Genomic DNA, 19,611 nt, shown 5'->3' with positions numbered 1-19,611 from the left:
CTGAAAGAAACGGCGCTCACAACCATACCAACAGTGACGCGCTCTCACCTGGATTTCCTTGCTCTCGCCGCTCCCGAGAGAAAAACAACAAACACCGCGCAGAAAGCCACGGAAACAAAATGGAGTACCGCTAGGACTGGGACTAAAGATTTTAAAGGTTGACACTGTATTTTTTTATAAAAGAACCCAAACAGAATAATGGTATATTTGATTTGATTCAGACCCTCAGGTGGCGGGGCTGAACTGAATGCTTGACACTTGTCTCCTTTTGCAACTAAAACTCATATGCTGAAGCATCACAAATGTAAGGCCAGTTTGGAAAAGCTCCAGCTTAGTTCGATTCTATATAAAGCTGATCATCTAAGAGAAGTAATTCACTAGCTGGAAAAATGATTGTTTATAACTTATAAAAAGTAGAACCAGTGTGAGAAGTGAATAAGGGGAAGCTATTTTTTCAGCTCACAGATCATTAGATCATTTCAAAAAACCACTCCATAAAATCAATCAGCATAGAATCACTATTTACAAAAGAAAATATTTGGCAGAGTTTTTCTTTGATTCATTGTAGAAATTGCTCTAATAGCTCTGCTAAACAGAACCTAAGCCACCTGCGGTGTCAGTAAAGTACAACTTTAAGCCATAATATTAATTAAAAGGAAAGATTTATGTTCTTGCTCCCAGTACAAAGTGTAATGTAGTTTTACCCTTATTGTTAATTTTAATTTTGGGATTTTGTCCTTTACTACTATTCTTTGGAAGCAATCACGCAAGTTGGACGTGATGAACCAGTTGTTCTACTGCGCTGCTGCTGGACTACCCGCGTGGAGAGGGAGGCAGCGCGCAGTAGAGCTGGCTTCGTACGTACACTAGTGTGTACAGCTACGGTATGCTCCTATACTAGCACCTGTAGTCTGGAGGGATAAGGGTGACGTACCTACGGCTACGGATGGATAGTGATGATGGATGGTGATGGACACACACAGGTTGGTGAGGGTGAGGTGCCGTGCCACCGGTTGGTTCATCTCCGTCTCCGATCCTCCCTCGGGGGATGTGTCAGTGCGGCTGCCACCCTCGGACGCCTCGTTTGTCCTGTTGCATGCATGCGCGCGACTTCCCGGAGTCACCTCACCTCACGTCGCCTCTCCTCTCTGCAGTCTGCACTCTCCGGCCCGGCCGGCGTCCCTGCTCTGCGTGGCTCTCTGCGGATTCCAAAGTAGCTAGGGGCGCACCCGTAGGAGCAGTAGCTGACGGAGGCGTTGCAAAATTTAAAATTTTAAAAATAGAGAATCTTATATATGTAATATTAAATTTAGATAAAATAAAAAACTAATTATATATTTATTTGTAATTACGAGACGAATTTAATGAGTCTAATTAGATCATAATTAGATATTAAATTATTACAATAATTGGTACAATAATATATGATAATGATAGATTAATTAGATTCATTAGATTATCTTCTAGTTTATAAACCCCTTCTGTAATTAGTTTTGTAATTAATTAATATTTAATATTTCAAATATGAAAAAAATCTTTTTCAAAAACTTTACAACCTACATCTAAATGAATGGCCGCCCGCATGGGCAATGGGTTCCCTTCCCGGCTTCCCTCCCTTGCCTCGCGACGGCATTGATTGATTTGATTGAAAGGATTGCTTGGTATCCGTGCAACTTGGCTTCCGGTTCCCGAGGTGGCAGCATTTGCATCTGCAATTGCGCTGCAACCAGACAAACCAGGTCGTGGAGGAGGGGGAGCCGGACAGGACATGGACCGCTAGCTCTAGATGGAGAGGGTTTCTTTCGTGCGTCTTCCTTCGTTCCTGATGGTTCTCCCTTGCCTCGGTCGGTTTCCTGTAAAAACTCCTCTTCGGATCTGGCTGTAGCCTGTTTGTTGTCTCAGTAGCATTTGAGGTCCCACGAATTTTTTAGAATTTAACGGCGTTCGTGCTTTCAGTGGTAAGCGACGTTCTCGTTGACAACGGAACGCCTGTGGTGATTTCGACAATCTCGAGAATTTGCCGGCTCAGTCTCTTGGAGATGCTCATAGGAGTAGGGTTGCGTGCGTGTATTCATAGAGATGAGTGTGCATATATGTTTGTGAGCGTCTGCGTCTGTATTGTGTTTCTCAAAAAAAAACTCTCACTTTTCTATTTCTTTTTTACGAAACACAATATAACGTTAGCATAGAAAAGTAGTATAGTCTTAATGTCAGAATAAAAAGTATATAGCGACACAAAGTACGTACCCTAGTAATTTTTATTTATCCTTTTTATCAAATATATAAGTCTCTGTGCTTGCAATTAAACATCATCTCGTTTCAACACACAGGTAACCAACCAACGTTCATCATCTTTGAGATGATCCTGGCACATATCTAGTACGAACTAGTCAGTCCGAGCAAGCAAACGGACCTTGAGTCCGTGTTTGTTTAAGCCGGACCCAGCAGGCATGACGCGTGAAAGCCAGGCCAAATCTGAATCGGGACCCGGGAGCTAGACTCGTTTCATCGGAGTCTCCAATAAGAAAAAGTTATTACTCCGTCCGTTCTGAAATTTAAAATATTTTAATTTATACTAGTATAGACGCACATGCAACACGCACATAATTTTAAAAAATCTAATTAGATTTTAATTTAAAAGTATATTAAACAATTACTAAGTAGATGGGTATAACCGCGATGGGTGGAAAAAATAATTAGTTTTTGACAGAAACATCTTTTAATATATACTTTCTATGGGTCTTCACCACCTCCCACCCCCCTCGACCCCAACAAGTGGGTCCAGCGTGAGGGGTATGGCGGACCCGATTTGGATGAGAAAGATTTTCAATTGTTTTCGATCTTTATAGTATAGATAGACTAAATCAAACTATTTTAAATTTAATAAAACCATATGATAATATTTTGAATATCAAATGAGAATAATTAGACCCATTATGAAATGCATTTTCATAATTTATTTATTTGATGTGTTAGGTGTTAATATTTTTCTCTATAAATTTAGTTAAATTTATACTACTTTAATTTAGAACAAAGTAAAATGTCTTACATTTAAGAACAGAACTTGTATAAAAAGAACAATGAATAAGTAGAAAGAAAAGAGAAAGAAAAACAAAGAACGCTCTTTTATCCCAACGGCCTCTCGCACCACTGCGTTGCACCGACAATATCGGGCCGCTATTTTCTCCAGAGCCCACACATACATATGGAGCTTATTTTTCGTTTTTTCTTTTTCTTCTCCCTTTTTCAACATTTTACCCCAAACCGAGTTGCAGTGCCCGCAACAAGCCCAGCCCAGCCCACCCTAACATTTTACCCCAAACCGAAGCGAACCCTAGGCTTTTGCTTCTTCCACATTTCTCGCGATTTGAAGCCAGATCGAAATCCAAGCCGAAATCGAAATCGAAATAGCATCTTCTACATCTCCGCTCGCATGGCCGGCCGACGTCACAACCGCTTCCGCGGCCGGCGCGCTCAGGCGACGGTGAAGCCTGCCGAGGACTCGCTGACGAAGACGGCACCCCCCTCCTCGCCGTCCCCTTCTGGTGGGTCTTCCGACGCCGACGCCGCCAACGACGATGAGGCTTGGACGCCTTCGGACATGAGGGCCATGAGACGGCAGCTGCTGGACATCATCCACCGATTCTACCTCGACGCCATCTCGCGGTTGCCCCCCGCCGAGCTCAGGAGGACTGCCGGCCTCGCGCGCGGCCTCCTCGTCGGTGGCCACTGCTTCGGCCCGCTCCACCCCATCCACAACATCGTCGTCAATTCCGTCTGGTACACCGCCGCCTTGCCCCTCCGGCGGCCCGCCAGCACCGACAACAATGAAACCGACGGCGGAGACGAGGTCCACGCGCTTCTCAGCACCGACGGCATCGCCCGTGTCTGCCACCGCTCTCTCAACGGGCTAGTGGCCGCCCTCCGCCACCTGTGCCCCTCCCTCTCCACCGGTGAGGCTCTGTGGAATCTCTTCTCCGCCGGCGCGGACCTCACCGCCGCCATCGCGCTCGCAAACGGGACTAGCAAATCAAGTGCGGTGCGTGTCATCGCGTCTCAGGGCCATGACGCGTTCAATGTCGCCGCCGACGCCGCGCGCCACCCCAGTCCCACAACCTTTACTGAGTTCCTATCATCAGTGCTACCTGCGGTCAATGGGAAACACAACGTTGTCCAGTTGCTGATCATGAAAAATGTGCTCGCAACTCGGCACATCAACTACCTCTCCAGTGTGCTAGTGGCGGCATTGCCACATGAACCTCCTAAGGCGCCTCTCTTGCTAAGCCCACAAGTCATTGACCGGATAGCGTCTCAGAAGAAGCAGATCAAGGACGCAGGAAAACAAGTGAACAATGCAGTCAACATGGCGTTGCAAGAGTACATTTCACGATCTGATGAGCAGCTGACACTGCATTCCGTGTGTGGCGTTAGTCTGCTAAAGGAGGGGCTGAATGACTGTTACCACATCAATTTCTTGGCGTACGACAAGGACTCTGGTTCTGCAGCAGGCGCCCCTGTGCTCTTCTTCACCGAAGCAGTTATTCTTTCTTCTGATGAGACTAATATCCGCCTGTGTATTCCAGTTGATCTGGTCACAGATATTGGTATGCCCCCCTCCTCTGTGCGTGTTTCCTTTATGTGCGTACTACATGAAAACACACTGTTGAATCGAAACATTGCTGGCATTCGCCATCGCTTAGTTAGTTTAGATTGGTGTTTTGTAGTTTTGCGTTAGGCTGACCTCACCAGACGACCGATGGGGCGTCGCGAGGCTGATGTGGCGAGTGGGCGGGCGGACGCGGCGGGGCCGGAGCCGGGCCACGTGTGCGGAAGCGTCCAGAACGCGACGGCTGCGGGGATGCTAGTGAGGTCAGCCTTACTGATATGCCTGAAGGAAATGTTCATTGTCCTTATCAGGAGAGAGAAGCAGATCTCATGTGATCGGGAAAGAAAGGGAATCAAACCATGGATTCCGCAATGAGAAAGAAATATGGAATCTAAAGTGAACGAGCAGAAGACAGATAACGAAAAGTGGAGAGCGGGAGACACCGCGAGGCTCGACGGCGAGCTCGCCGAAGCGGGCGGCACAGGGAGCAAGCAAAGGAAGAAGGCAGGAGAGAGAAGCAGAGCTCACGTGCTCGAGAAAGAAAGGGTATCAGGAGAGAGAAGCGGGCCTCGGGCGAAAGTGAAATACATGAAGAAAAAAAGAGAATACAGAAGGAATACGGAGGGTGGGGGAGTGGGGCACAGATCCAGAGAACACTCTGGACGGTGAGGATAACAACTTCTCAGAACCTACGTTCGGCGATGCATTTTTGGTGGCCTACGGCAACAGGTTCCTGATCTGGGGCGACTACTACCGACTACCGAGGCATGATTCTCGCCGACATGTCCCGGAGGTCCCCCAAGCTCCGGTACGTGCCGCTTCCGGTCTACTCCATGCCGACATTCCCCGACGAGCCCTTTGGCGACCGAGGACGCCCCAAGCTTCTCGCAGCGTGTGCGCCACCCGCTCCGGCGTCAAGTTCGTCAGCGTCGACACCCAGCAGATGAGCAGCTTCGGGCTTGGGTGCATGAGGAAGTGGAAGAGCTCCTTCAGAATCACCACCTGGTCGTTTCGGGAAGACGACCGCACATGGAGGAGAGACGCGACGGTGCACGAGGAGGAGCTCTGGGCCGTCATCGATCCTGAGAAGCGTTTCCCACGCGTCTCGCCGGAGTTCCCTGTTGTCAACGTGGAGCATCCTGACACCGTCTGCTTCCGCCTGAAGAATAAACGGTATAAATCTGACGAGCCGACATGGATGATCGAGGTCGACGTCAAGAAGATGGTCCTGCTGGCAGCCAATGCTTATGACTCCAAGGGAAGACGAAGCTTATCTGGTGATGATGATGACGACAGCATCATCCATTCTGAAAGATACCATGAGGACACCTTCATCACCAGTGAAGTTCCACGTTACCTGTATGGTGGACAGGGCTGCAAGAGAAGGAAACGATGAAGTATCAGTCAGATACCCAGTTTTATTTGCGTCTCTTTCTGCACGACTACTAAATGAATGGCAACTTCCAGTGGCTTTGTATCTTGCAATCATACAACATGAGATTGTAAATCAAGTAGTGACATGAGTTTTCATATGTTCCTTAAACGACATTACCCTTCCTAGCAGATCTGCAAGCCTATTCCTCTATGTGAGATTGAACTCGTCATCACATGACATACTTTTCAGTTTTAACAAACTAAAAATATGAGAACAAATTTGAACAAAGTTTAACCTCTCATGTTTTCAAGTCATCTAGTTGATAAACTCAAATATGAAAGAGAAATTTAACAGCAATAATGAACACCAAATATCTTTTGGAGAATGCGAAAGAGCAGGAATTTAAATGAATTATTATGCAAGAAGAACCATTTTAAACTGAGGCTTAGCTGGGGAGATATGCATGTTGTTTTTGTTTTGGAGGGTTGGGAATTCTTGATTTGGATCTTTCCAACAGGGCACTTAGGCTGAGATGGCTGTGATTTGAGTGGGTATCACATGACAGAGCAGCTATTCAGAGCAAGCACGGTAGTTACTCTGGGGATGGTGTTTTTTTTCGCAACCGTGTCTGAGCATGTTTTTTATTAAGATGAGAAAATAAAGTACAACAAGCGAGTTGGTTTCGGAGAAGTGAAACCAACCCAGTACAACCTGCCTAAAAGTGATTCTTCTTGCATAATAATACATCAAAAGATAAATCGCGACCTGATAATCTACATAAAGCCCGAGCCACAGGTTGTAGTTTGCTAAAACCTGCCTAAAACCATGCGACGATCTCGTCGACCACCCAATTAGCACCTCAGCTAAAGTTCGGTTGTTTCCCCGAGACAATGGCCTGTCTTTCTCTCTCCTCTACCTCAACAAAAATTCGCGTGATGCAGGTTGTTTCCCCGAGAATGGCCTGTCTCTCTCTCCTCTACCTCAACAAAAATTCGCGTGACTCTGCATCAGACAATTTACCAGAGTGCTGATATGTATCAATTTATTTGCCCTAATACTTCCGTTTCAAAATATATATGTTATTTTAATTTTATATCGTGACTCAAATTGAGTACTATACTAACGCGCCAGGAATTGGCGCGCGCTCATGCGTCGCGGCCCCACGTGGGCCCGGGAGTACTGTTCATCATTTAAAAAATAATAAAATGTACTGTTCATGTGGGGGTCGGGGGTGCTGTTCATAATAAAAAAATAATAAAAAGGTGCTACTCATGTGGGCCCCACCGGGTACTGTTCATAATAGAAAAATATAATTCGAAATTAAAAATAAAAAAATTAAAAAGTGGCCCCATGTGTTTAAATGTTTAGTTTTTTATGAAAAAAAATTATATATACATTTACCTCTATTATATATTGGATTTTATTTTCACTTTGTGAACTCGCAAAATATAATTGAATCATACATTCATTTCTAACCCTATCATTTTTTCTACCAAAATTAATAATTAGTGTAAGCTAATCCATCAATTATATCTACTAACATACACAAAATAAATTCTTCTATGTACTAATTATACAGGGATGGGCCCTGTGTGTTATTTAGGTGTTACCCACATAATATTCAATTGGAATCCACCCACAAAATATATTTAATTATTTATTTACATGAAAACAATAACCATATTTCATACACTACGTCTACACGTGCTAGCCCCTACTACTTATTGGATTTTAATTCCACTTCATAAACTCGCAAAATATAATTATATGACAATCTATCAACTATACCTATCACACTTCATTCAATACATCAACACGTTGCCAAAATATATCAGCACGATATTACTTTAACTGTAATATACGATAATATATTTTTATTATTATTTTACATCAAATCTTTTACTACAGGCGCGCAAAGCGCGCCAACCTGCCTAGTTCGGTTAACATCACCAAATTTACGGAGTAATCCCATCCCGTCCCATACACCCGTTCAGCAACTCCACGCAATCCCGTCCCGTCCGTCCCCACCCCGCCGGCAAGGAGGGCGAGGAAAAACCTAGGGCGGCATGGCTGGCCGGAGTAACCGTAGCCGCCGCCGCCGTCTCCGCCGCTCTAAGCTGGAATTGGAGCCCCCCGATTCCTCCTCTGCGCCCCAGTCATCCGTCTCCCAGCAGATCGCTGAGGAGAAGCCTGATCTTCGGAGGAGGACACGAGATGCCCGGGCTGTGCGGCCCTTCCTTCTCGGCCTCATCCGCGGCTACTACATTGACGCCATCTCCCGGCTGCCCGCCGCCGAGCTCCGGACCACCCTCGCGCGCGGCCTCCTTCTCGGTGGGCACTGCTACGGCCCGCTCCACCCAGTCCACAACATCATCATCAACTCCGCCTGGTACGCCGCCGCCTTCCCCTTCCGCGCCACCGACTCCGACACCATCGACGTCGACGTCACCACCACCGAGGGCATAAACCGCCTCGCCCGCCGCTCCCTCGACGGATTGGTTGCCTACCTCCGCCACCTCTGCCCTGCTCTTTCCCACGACGACGGCCCTCTGGCACCTCGGCCTCTCCCATGCCACCCTCCACGGCGCCGCCGCTTCCGCACGCGGGGCTGTGTCGTTCGGTCGCATGGAATTGGAAGCCGTTCCGTTCAACGTTGCCGCCCAGGCGGCGCGGCATCCAAAACCTGCCGCGCCTGCTTTCTTCGCCACTTCGGTGCTGCCAGCTGGGGAGCGCGATGCGCTCTCTCTGCTCGATGGCAAGCGCAGGCTCTCCTCGCATGACATCCTGGGTCTCTCCGCCGTGCTGCAGCCTCATCCGCTGCCAGATGAAGTGCCGCCGCAGCCACAGCCTTATCCTCCAAAGCTGAGAAAAAGGATCGACCGGATCATCGCCGAGAGGAGGAGGGGCTGGAGGATGTGGTACCCAACCCTGGTTGACATTGCAGATGCGGCGCTGCGCAAGTTTGCTCGCCAAACTGGGTCACGTTACCGCCTTCATACAATCTATGGCGAAAACATCATCCAGACTGGGGAATTCCTCCTGGACCAATATTTCCACATCAATTTCATGGCCTGGCCGAAGGGTAAACAAAACAAAAGTCAGACTCCTGTGCACTTTTTTGCTGAAGCTCATAATCCGTCTCAGAGAAACCGTTATAAAGAGAAGATCACTTTGTGCTGCATGCTGGTAAACGCACAACGATCGCCAAGCCATGTTGGTATGCTTTTGATCTCAAATTGCTTTTTGCCATTTCATTGCTAAAGTTGAGCGCCACCTGTTAGAAGATATATCATGCTCCTTTGCATGCGTACCGTGCTGATGCATTAACAGGGCCGCTCCAGTTATAATTCTAAAATTCCTGTCTTACCATTTAATCCTGGTAACCAAGAAGCTTTTAATAGCTCCTTATTTCTTGCTTCTATTACTCAGTTCACAGCTGGATTAGTTCCTATGGTTAAACACCTTGTTGTCTGGTAGATTAAATTTTCTTCAGGTTCTGCAGAAAAAAGAAGTAATAACAGGTTTTGGCTGATTTATATGCTGCAGTGGCTGCCTTGAAGTCCTTGACCGTCTGTTCTGTAGTTATATGTTGAGCCAAAGATTTTTGGGATCTATATATATGGTATGCATTGGAATTTGTGTGTTTGAATGTAGAATGTTGCAACCTAGAGATGCATTTGTTTTGTGCAGCCTAAGTACTGTGCCCTGTTTGCAAAGTTTATGGTGTTTGTTATGTTTTTTGCTTGGCGTATTTCAGTTGCAGATTCTATCTCTAATCCTGCTTGTGCTCAAACGCAGATAATTGCTATGCTTGTGCGAAGGGCAAGAAAAAAATCAACCATCCAAATGGCGAGGAGCACTTTGGCGGGCATCCACGCAAGACGGGTGAAACTGAGGATGACTGTGGCTGTCCAAGCACAATTGATGTGGACTACAGGTTTTTTTGATCCCGACAGAGACATTGACCTTCTGAAGTGGTATGCTGATAAGATAGCCTATGCCGAAACTACTTATACGCTCCACCCAGATCGTCCCAAGTGTCGCTTTGAAGAAGATGACGAGGATGATGGAGTTATTACAGAGGAAGATCTCTCCTTGTTTTGCAGGCGATGTATCTGATGCGATAAGGGAGGGAGAATGAGGTTGGCAGCACTGCGGCAGTGTACAAGGGGAGTCTCTCGTGCCGTTGAATGTCATCCAGTTTTAGTTTCTTTCACAGTTATTAGACCAGATGTGTTTTACCAGACCACAAACTTCAATCCGGTCTAAGTTTCAGTATTATTATTCGCACATGAAGTTTGTTTCCCAAGATGCTGCTTTGTGCGGATTTCCTCTACCCATTCTTCCGATCGGAGTTTCCAATCCCGGTGGACGAATCACGAATCATTCATTCAAATTCTATTTTGACATTTTGAGTTCATAATTTGAACCGCATGCATGGGAATTCGGTCAAACAGATAGGTGCGGAGGCATTGCATCCATGATCCATCTCCACTCTCCGGGGCTCGAACTCATCCTTTTTTTTCTGAACAACATCGGGGGAAAGATCCCCACCTACTGAAATATATGGCACCTTTTGAGAGTGACTAGATAATCTTTTTAGACTAGCACCCTGACTATACACTGGAGAGGGAGGGTGCCAGAGTCTAAAGCTTAGCAGGGTGTTTGTTTTTGCACCCAGTTCCAACTATAAATTATTATTCTTCAACAGTGACTCAACAATAAATAACATTTCTTCACACTTTAGCAGGGGAAGGAACGGGCATATATTTTACGGTAGGACCCACCTTAGCATGTTCACACAATTTCTTCACACTGGAGCGGAAAAGCTAATGTGTCAGATCTTAGCACTAGGTGAGATGCTATACACTGTGGATGCTCTAGGCCATGGGACACGTCAGCAGCCCAGCCACGCCACGCTTGCAGGGTGGGAGGAGCCACGGGAACACGCTGGGTCAGCGCGACGCTCGCCAGCCTAGGCCACGGATCGCCCCACGCGCCTGTTAGCATCCGTCATCCTGAAAGAATAGAATCCTCAGTGTTGGATCCCATCGGATTGTCAGCAGCACAGCCAGCGTGTTGTTTAGGCGTGTTCATTTGAGAATTTCCCAATCTTCTATCTCAAATTATGCTAGCCATGGTCTAAATATTTTCTTTTGTAAATATGTTAAACGCACCTACAAAGTAATTGTGCACTAGTTTTTCTTGTGTCCCAACTGTTGCAGGACCAGACGCACCCAAATTTCATATGCTTCCTGGCAGCAGTGCAGAGCATTTCTAGTGGAACATTTGTCCGACTGTTGTAGGAACTTGTCTTTGTTCATGGATACTGCCTATACATTTTTGGCTCAAAGGATGAAACACCAAGTTGACAATACACATTTTCCAGATTTTGGATTTGTGATCTTCCCCTGGCTGCGCATATATGTTGCGGCCATCAGAAATTTATCCATATAAATTTACCATTCAAACAATTTGATTACCTAATCAGGTATAGTATAAACATAAAAGTATTACAAAAAAAAATTGATGTACGATTTTTCTCTCTAAATTTCACTCTACAATATAGTCGCATCACTGGAAGTAGTCAGTACATAAGGTTGGACTCAACAAAATTCAGGCTTAAAGAATATCCTCCAACTGTTTCAGCTTGGGATCCAACTCGGCAGCATTTTCCTCGGCATAATCATCTGCAGGAGTCCGGTATGCATCAGCAATTGCCTTTCCTTTATCCAGGACCGCAGATGGCACAGTTTGCAAGAGACTGGAAAGACGAAAGGAAAAGGTGAGATGCGAGTGATGATCCCTATTGATTTCAAGATGTAGATGGGCTTTTCATTTGCTAGTACTTGTCTAATGCTCCAAGGGCAACACTGATCTTGCTCCTCATGGTCTCAACGGATGCTGAGGGGTCATTCCGTGATGCATGTAGTAGCAGCGAGTCGAGATCTTCCAATGCTCTAGGAAAACATAGGCAACAAATGTCATAACCTCTCGCAGTCAAAGGAGTGCACTCGGAAAAGAGGAACATGCTTACCGTAAGCATTCGTCCACAGCGTCTGAAGCAGCTTTGCCTTGACCATTACTGTCAGCATATTGTGCCACCTGCATTAAGTTTTTTTGTCACACGGATTCAGTTGGCATCATTTGGATGACGAAATTGCATTATGCTACACAAGCCATCAGCCTGTTGCCTTGGGCATGAAAGAACATGATTAATGATTCATTGATCTTCACTAACTTACCGCCCGAATGTTGATTCGTAGAGATGATGCTGGTCCGGAGCGAAGTAATGATCTGGTCTCGTCGAACCTTGGCTTCTCAAATTCTAAGGATTTCTCTGCAATGAATCATGTACAGGAGAATCTCTCATGGATAGGCTCTATCATATTGAAACACCTACTCAAAATATTGACAAGTTTTTTTTTAAAAAAAAAGCGATAACGACAGAAGCATTTGTTAGTCAAAATAAATGTACTTCCATTTGTAGCAGAAATTATGGATTCGAATTTGAAGTACCTAGAAAGAGAGACTGATTTATGACTAAATATAATTCATATTTGACACTACTTGCCGTGCATCAGCCAACGTTGCCCGAAGTGGTACCAATTAAGATGATATTGTGGGATACTGATTACCCTACTTATCAGTTGTGAATTACCTAGATCAACGAACTGGTCAATAGTCAGCAGCACAGCTGGAACGTAGGTCTCCAGAGGCTCCAGCTTCTTCCTGACAGCAGCAATTCAAGGACAGAAGCAAGAGGCCGTAAGGTGTTGTGCAAAACTAATGTCACAGTGCGCAGCAATCCAAGCAGGTGAGAGCCGGACACGGCTGCATACCTCTTGACGTACTTGTCGAATGGACTAGCCGCGTCCGCCCCTGAAAAACAATTGGCAGTTCGGGCACACCAAAATCAGGCACACACGCGGAACCAGGTCGCCGCCCAAACGGAACACAGGGAATGGAAATGGTACTCACGCCCGACAGCAGTGGCGAGCCAGGCGGCGACGCCGGCCAGGGAGACGGCGCGGCGGCCCGGTGCCGGCGGGAGCGCGGCGGCCGTGACCTGGCAGCATCGGCGCCGGCGCGGCCGAGGCGGGGACGGGCAGACGTGAAGCCCGCCGGAGGTAGTGGGGACGAGCGAGGAGGACATCTTTGGAGGGGGAGGCGGGAAGCGGCGGCGCGAGGCAATGCCGCTAGCGGTCAGTTGAGTTGGGTTCCTTGGGTCGGCGCTTGGAGCGATTGCACAAGAGTACGAGAGCCACACGTTCCGTGCGCCAGGGTCCGCCACGCAGGAACAGGTCGACGTGTGCTCTTTTGCTGCCAGTATCGGGGCGAGCGGCTGAAGGCGGTCACTTCACTTGCACGGGTCTATTCCTGCGAAAAGCACAAAGATGGGCACAAAATGGAATGGTGAGGAAAAACGTAGGAAATCTTACCACGGTTTGCTCTTCCTCCTTGTCACACAGCTTGAGACGAGGAAACTTCATTCGAGCAACGGAGGGAAATAAAGAAAAAACCCAAACAAAATGGAATCGAGCTTCAACTTGAACAAGAGCTTAACGAATCGTTTTAGCACTTCCAGGAATCTAACTCCAAATCTCTCTCTCTCTCTCTCTCTCTCTCTCTCTCTATATATATATATATATATATATATATATATATATATATAAATAAAAGATGATGGAAAAAACTCCGCCTAGAAAGAGAAAACTCTGTTTCTCTTGGTTTGGGGAGCGGAGCTTTGGTGGGCGAAGGAAAGCAGCTTCAGGCGTGCTCGAAGCGATTGGGGGCTCACCATTTTTTTGAAAAGCGAGGGCTCACCACTTGATGCGGAGCTGCTGGCCTCCGGTTGTGCTCCGTTACCCTTGGGATCATGGGCTCATGGCGCTGAGCTAGTTGGTTCAGGGAGGAAGGAGGATGGCAGCAATGTGTGGCAGTGAGTGTGGATAAGGTAGGCATGCGGATGGTAAAATTAAACGTAGGGCCCACATGTAAGATCAGAGATAATTCTGTGTGGTAACAAAAATACGAGACTTTAACATATATGTCCTTATGAAAAGTATTCTTGACCTCCATACCTTAAAAAATTCACTCGCACATGTATGTTCTGCTGCTAACTTTTCTTTAACCCCGCGCCCTTTTGAATGTAATGGACTGTATCGGTGCTAACAGAATTGAAAAAAGACATTCCTACCCTTGAGATATAGAAAGTTGGCGGCAGGGTATACAGGTGCGAGTGATTTTTTTTAGAGATGTGGAGGTTAAGAGTACTTTTCATAAGGACATACATGTTAAAGTCTCCAAAAATCTAGGGTTGACCATTTGGTCATGTTAATTTTCATCACTAAAATCAAGTCAGTATTTCTATTAGCCTCGCATCTTATTATGACTCCTGTGTTATGGATTCATACGATCGAAACAGTCTAAAATTTATATTACTGTATTTTGAAATACTGTAGTTTTTTAGTTTTCACTTCACTTCGTCAGTGGCGGAGCCAGCAAAAATTTCAAGGGGGGCCGAAAGATCAAGGGAAGGCGAGCCATAGTCATGGCCGCGATGGCGACGGCGACGACACTGGCACGCGGTAACGTCTCTGCCTCCGCACGCGGCACGCCTGGAATCACCCTCCGCGACCCTCCAGCTTCCCGTCCCCAGGTCTTCTTCAATCTACGGCTCCCATTGACAAAGCTCTGGCTACAGTTTTTTAATGAAGTTGAAGCTGAAGGTATTTAAAAAAATATTTGGTAAAAATGCTTTTAATCGTTTAGGATCACGGTAGCCGCAGAAACTACAATTTTTGCTTCAGTTGCGTAGGCAAAGCTATTTTACGACTTATTCATGGCTCCCATAATAAAACTATTTTGAAAATAACACTTTAACAGTGGTGAAGCTGGTGAGGAAGCTATGCCAAACAGGCTCTTAGAAAGTTACTTTTTGCTTGCTTGTAGTTGTCTCTTGAGCTATCTGCTGAACTTTAATTGAAAGTGCCACGTGAGCTACTAAATATTAGATTTATTGTAGATCTACTTATCTAATTATTTGCAGCAAAGAAGGGATATTAACATTTTCCACCGTTAGGGGGGGTGTGGCCCCTACTAGCCCCCCTGGCTCCGCCGTTGCACTTCGTACCTATGTTTTGAATTCCTTTATTTCAAACAGACTCTTCAACGAGTTTTGTAGTGGCAACTTTTAGCCGCCAATTCGAACATCATAGTTTGTACAAACATTGCCAACGAGATGACTAATTACGAAGGTCTAGATAGCTAAGGAGCATATCCTGCTAATATTCGTTAGCCAACTAAATGCTTGCCGGAATTCACCGTCAAAATAGACATTAGCAAATGTTTTTTTTTTGAAAGAAACCGAAACGGCTAGTATATTGGAACTGACCATCCACTTAAGCAATAGCTTGGGTTTGTAGTCACATTTCTCCTCTCAGCCGCCACTGACATGGAGGCCCCGATCATCCGCCCGTCCTTACGCTCCCTCGGGCCCGAGGCTCGAGCGACCGAACCCCTGGCCCGTCCACCTCCGGGCTCTAGCCCCCCAGGCCCCCACCCCTACAAATCTGTCTCCTTACTGCTCCCATCGGCTAGGGTCTCCGTGTCACGATCCTTGGATAAGTTGAGGGGTTTGTCGGCTGATGTCACGCACGGCGGATCGACTCGGCAGCGTCGGCACAGAGGAAGAACAGGAGAAAGAAGATTTTTCGAACCGAGGCTCCCCCATTTCCATTAACGAGAACGGAAATAAAATGTGCTGTCGATACAGAGGTAGCAGGAAGATAGGAGAAAAAAGGTTCATCAGCAACCCAGACTAACTACCTGATTCAAGCAAGACAGCCTAGGACAAGAGCACCAACCCCAGGGTTCCCAGGGAGCAAAAGAGGGGGTACAAGTTTAACAGCCCAGAAGGGTAAAAGAAAGTAAAATAAGGTGGACAGCAAGCGATGCGGTTCCCTCCGCAACAGATCTTCAAAGCTTCTCGGGACCTCACTTCAGTCCTTTTACATCTCCTCGTCCTCCTCGTCCTGATCGTCCGCAGGAGCTGGCTGGATACGCAAGACCGGCCTTGTCTGTTGAGCGAGCATCTTGTGAGCGCACGAGAGCAGCACCTTGACACCACCAAGTACCTTCTCCTAGAAGTCAGTGTTGTATAGACCTGCCCAATAAGACATCAAAGCACACGCATTAATGATTATCTCAGCAGGATTTTTGATTATTTTTCTTGTCGAAACAGGCTCTGTTTCGACATTTCCAGAGTGCCCAGCAAATGGCCGCAAAGCCAAAAGTATAAACTAGATCCCCACCAGGGAGGCTTTCTTTAATCCATTCTTTATATTGTTGAATGTTTTGTGGAATAGTAGTAGCATTAAGGCATTGGCCAACTATATCCCACACTACCTTAGCAACAGGGCAAAGAAAGAAAAGATGATTAGTAGTTTCTATATCAGAACAGAAGTAGCAGGAAGGGTCCCCGGCCCATTTCCTCCTGATCAGATTTTCTTTTGTAAGAACTGCATTATTTTCCAGGAGCCAAATGAAAGTTTTGATTTTATATGGGAGTTTTGCTTTCCATATATGCTTATGCCCTTGCCCATTTTCGGCACTAGTAAGATGCTCATAGGCTGATTTGGAAGAAAATCGGCCAGATTTATTCCACCTCCAAACCACAGTGTCTTTGTTATTTTCAAAAGGGAAAGCGTAGACTCTGTTAAGCACATGTAGCCATTGCTCAAAAATCAGTGGAGGCCGCCATCTGTTGAAGTCAATTTGCCCACCCTTTTCAAGAACCGAATGGACAGTAATGTTTTTGTCTTTGCACAAATCAAATAGAACAGGGAAGGTAACACAAAGAGCTTCCTTATCCAGCCATTTCTCCAGCCAGAAAGCACAAGTCTTGCCATTTTTAACTTTGATTTCCCTCCCCCTCAAGTATATGTGTTTGACCTTGATTAAGTCATGCCAAACTGGGGAGTCATCCAGCCTGTGTTTCACAGTACTGATGTTATGGTTCTTGAGGTATTTTGCTTTTATAATATCCTGTCACAGGCCATTCTCCGTGTCTAATTTCCACTACCATTTATAGAGCAAGCTAAGGTTCATTTTCCTTATGTCCTTCACACCAACTCCACCTTTCTTTTTGTTCTTACAGATTACTTCCCATTTAACAAGGTGGTACTTTCTCTTAGTCCCCCCACCTTGCCAAAAGAAGGTTCTTCTCTGTTTATCTAACTGTTGGGTTATGGTTTGAGGAAGTAAGTACATTGGCATGTGGTATATGAAAGCACTTGATAGGCTAGAGTTGATTAAAGTCAATCTCCCAGCGATAGACATTGATCCCCCCTTCCAAATAGCCAATTTCTTTTTGTTTTTCTCAACCAATGTGTTCCAATCTTTCACCCGTAATCTCCCTGGGCTCACTGGGACTCCCAGATATTTCAAAGGGAATATGCCGATCTGACAGTTAAACAGCTCAGAATACTTATCATGGAGCTCATCATTCCCATTTATAACAACAACCTCACTTTTGCTAAAGTTTATTTTGAGGCCAGACATTAGTTCATATAGATAGAGAAGTAATTTCATGTTTCTAGATATCTTAAGATCTTCCTTTAGACAAATTATAGTGTCATCAGCATATTGTAAAGTGGCAACCCCATTGGGTATCAAGTTGTTGGCCAGACCTATCAACAGCCCAGCTTCTTGGGCTTGCCTAATCATTCTAGCCAGACAATCTGCCACAAAGTAGGGGCCCATTTTATTGTTCACCTTAATGCACACAGTGCCCCTAGAGACTACTTTCTTAATCCACTCACACCAAGTATCACTGAAACCTCTGATTTCAAGGCAATTGAACAGAAACTCCCAATTGACCTTGTCGTATGCTTTTTCAAAATCCAGTTTCAATATAATTCCTTTCTCTTTCCTCCTCTTGGTTTCATGTAGAATTTCATGTAAAGCTAGTACACCATTCATAATATTTCTGCCTTTCATGAAGACAGATTGAGTATTAAGAATGAGTTTGTCAGCAATAGAATCCAATCTCAGGGAAAGAACTTTGGTAATCCATTTATAGAGGCAATTTAAGAGACATATGGGTCTGAATTGTTGGATTACATTAGCATCTACTACTTTTGGTAATAGAGTAATGACTCCATAGTTAAGCCTGCTTACATCCAATTCTCCTTTATGGAACTCATCAAATAAGTCTAGAATGCCACTTTTCACAATCGACCAGCATGATTGAAAGAATTCGGTAGGAATATTATCTGGTCCCGCTGCTTTATTTCTCTCCATAGAGAAGAGGGCATCCTTAATTTCGTTTTCAGGGAACGGTCTGCAAAGAAAGTCATTGTCGGCACTCGAGACCTTCTCTCCTTCTTTCCAGAGGTTATTATCTAATGGGAATGTGTTTCCAGGGGCAGGACCAAACAAGTCTTTGTAATATGAAGTTGCATGTTTAATCAAGTTATCATCTTCCTCAATGCTCTGGTCGCCATCCAACAGGGATATGATAGTGTTTTTTCTTTTTCTTCCATTAGCAATTCTGTGAAAATAATCAGTATTATTATCCCCTTTGTGTAGCCATTTTTCATGTGCTCTTTTGTACCAGTAAAGCTCCTCCTCCTCTAACATCTTGAGGAGAGTGCTTTTGACCTCTATTTTTCTTTGAATTTCATTCAAGGAGAGTCAATTGTCCTCTTCCTTAGATTCCAGCATTTGTAGTTCCTCATTCAGATTTCTTTGTAGTTTCTTTTGTTCACCTCGAATATTAAAACTCCAGCCTTTAAAATATTGTTTGAATCTCTTGAGCTTCAACTGTATCCTTGGGAATGCTGATTCAGCATTACAAGGTTTATCCCAGATTTGTTTAACTAAGTTCAAAAAATCTGGATGATTCACCCAAGATAATTCAAACTTGAACATGGTGTGCCTCACATTTTGGTCTACCCAATTTGAAAGAATCAAAGGATTGTGATCAGACACCTCTCTTGGTAATTTGTGGACCATAGCTCTTTGGAAGAGACTTGCCCACTCCTTACTTACTAAAATTCTGTCTAGTCTCTCTAGAGTAGGAGGGGACTGATTGTTAGACCAAGTAAATTTCCCTCCTATCATATGCAGGTCAATTAGCTCATGGGCAGCAATGATAGAGTTAAAGAGGCCAGAGAATCTAGAAAGTCCAGTATCTTTGTTTTTCTCACTGGTAAACCTAATGATGTTAAAGTCTCCAGCAATCATATAGGGCTCTTTGCTAGCTGAACAGCAATGCGCTAGCCGCTAGCTCAGCCAAAAATTCAGGTTTGTTTTCATCCTGAGCATTCAGGGTCTTGTCCCAAAGATTTAGCTGAAGGAAGTGTTTACCCTCATGAAAACCACCCACATCATAAAATTCCAGGTTAATCCCACTCAGTATGCCACCAGATTTTCCTTGAGATGGGACCCATTTCCAAAGATAATTGTTTGCAGGGTCAATTGCCCTCAGAAGTCTATCATCTATGTCAGCTTGCATAGTTTCTTGCAAACCAATTATATGAAAATTGTGTTCTAGAATTAGATTCCTCAAGAAAGTAGAAACACCAGTTTTTTTAATACCTCTGCAATTCCAGATCAGACTATT

The 19,611-nt window shown here is 45.3% G+C and overlaps 3 protein-coding genes across 6 annotated transcripts; 2 read left to right on the top strand and 1 right to left on the bottom strand.

Annotated features, from left to right (window-relative positions):
• Positions 1-3,328: 3,328 nt before the first annotated feature.
• On the top strand, positions 3,329-4,780 carry LOC120647136. The gene has a single exon (XM_039923783.1). The coding sequence runs from the start codon at positions 3,434-3,436 to the stop codon at positions 4,733-4,735; it is 1,302 nt and encodes a 433-aa protein (XP_039779717.1). The 5' UTR covers positions 3,329-3,433; the 3' UTR covers positions 4,736-4,780.
• A 3,186-nt stretch (positions 4,781-7,966) lies between these two features.
• Positions 7,967-10,388, top strand: LOC120647135. Of its 2 annotated transcripts, none has more exons than XM_039923780.1 (2): positions 7,967-9,198; positions 9,780-10,388. In XM_039923780.1, exon 1 carries the CDS (start codon positions 8,048-8,050, stop codon positions 8,759-8,761), a length of 714 nt encoding a protein of 237 aa, XP_039779714.1. In that variant the 5' UTR covers positions 7,967-8,047; the 3' UTR covers positions 8,762-9,198; positions 9,780-10,388. The 2 variants fall into 2 exon arrangements, with proteins under 2 accessions (XP_039779714.1, XP_039779715.1); XM_039923781.1 differs by lacking the exon at positions 9,780-10,388 and adding an exon at positions 9,739-9,769.
• Positions 10,389-11,378: 990 nt separating this feature from the next.
• Positions 11,379-13,923, bottom strand: LOC120647133. Of its 3 annotated transcripts, none has more exons than XM_039923777.1 (8): positions 13,783-13,923; positions 12,963-13,361; positions 12,824-12,863; positions 12,643-12,713; positions 12,227-12,321; positions 12,019-12,086; positions 11,831-11,941; positions 11,379-11,745 (listed from the first exon to the last, which is right to left on the bottom strand). In XM_039923777.1, exons 2-8 carry the CDS (start codon positions 13,135-13,137, stop codon positions 11,604-11,606), a joined length of 702 nt encoding a protein of 233 aa, XP_039779711.1. In that variant the 5' UTR covers positions 13,138-13,361; positions 13,783-13,923; the 3' UTR covers positions 11,379-11,603. The 3 variants fall into 3 exon arrangements, with proteins under 3 accessions (XP_039779711.1, XP_039779712.1, XP_039779713.1); XM_039923778.1 differs by having other exon boundaries at positions 13,809-13,920; XM_039923779.1 differs by lacking the exon at positions 13,783-13,923 and adding an exon at positions 13,424-13,572.
• Positions 13,924-19,611: the final 5,688 nt, after the last annotated feature.

The sequence above is a fragment of the Panicum virgatum genome, chromosome 9K (genome assembly GCF_016808335.1).
Source record: "Panicum virgatum strain AP13 chromosome 9K, P.virgatum_v5, whole genome shotgun sequence".
Lineage (NCBI taxonomy): Eukaryota > Viridiplantae > Streptophyta > Magnoliopsida > Poales > Poaceae > Panicum > Panicum virgatum.
Note: the sequence above shows the minus strand (reverse complement) of the source record. Positions and strands in the feature narration are given on the sequence as shown.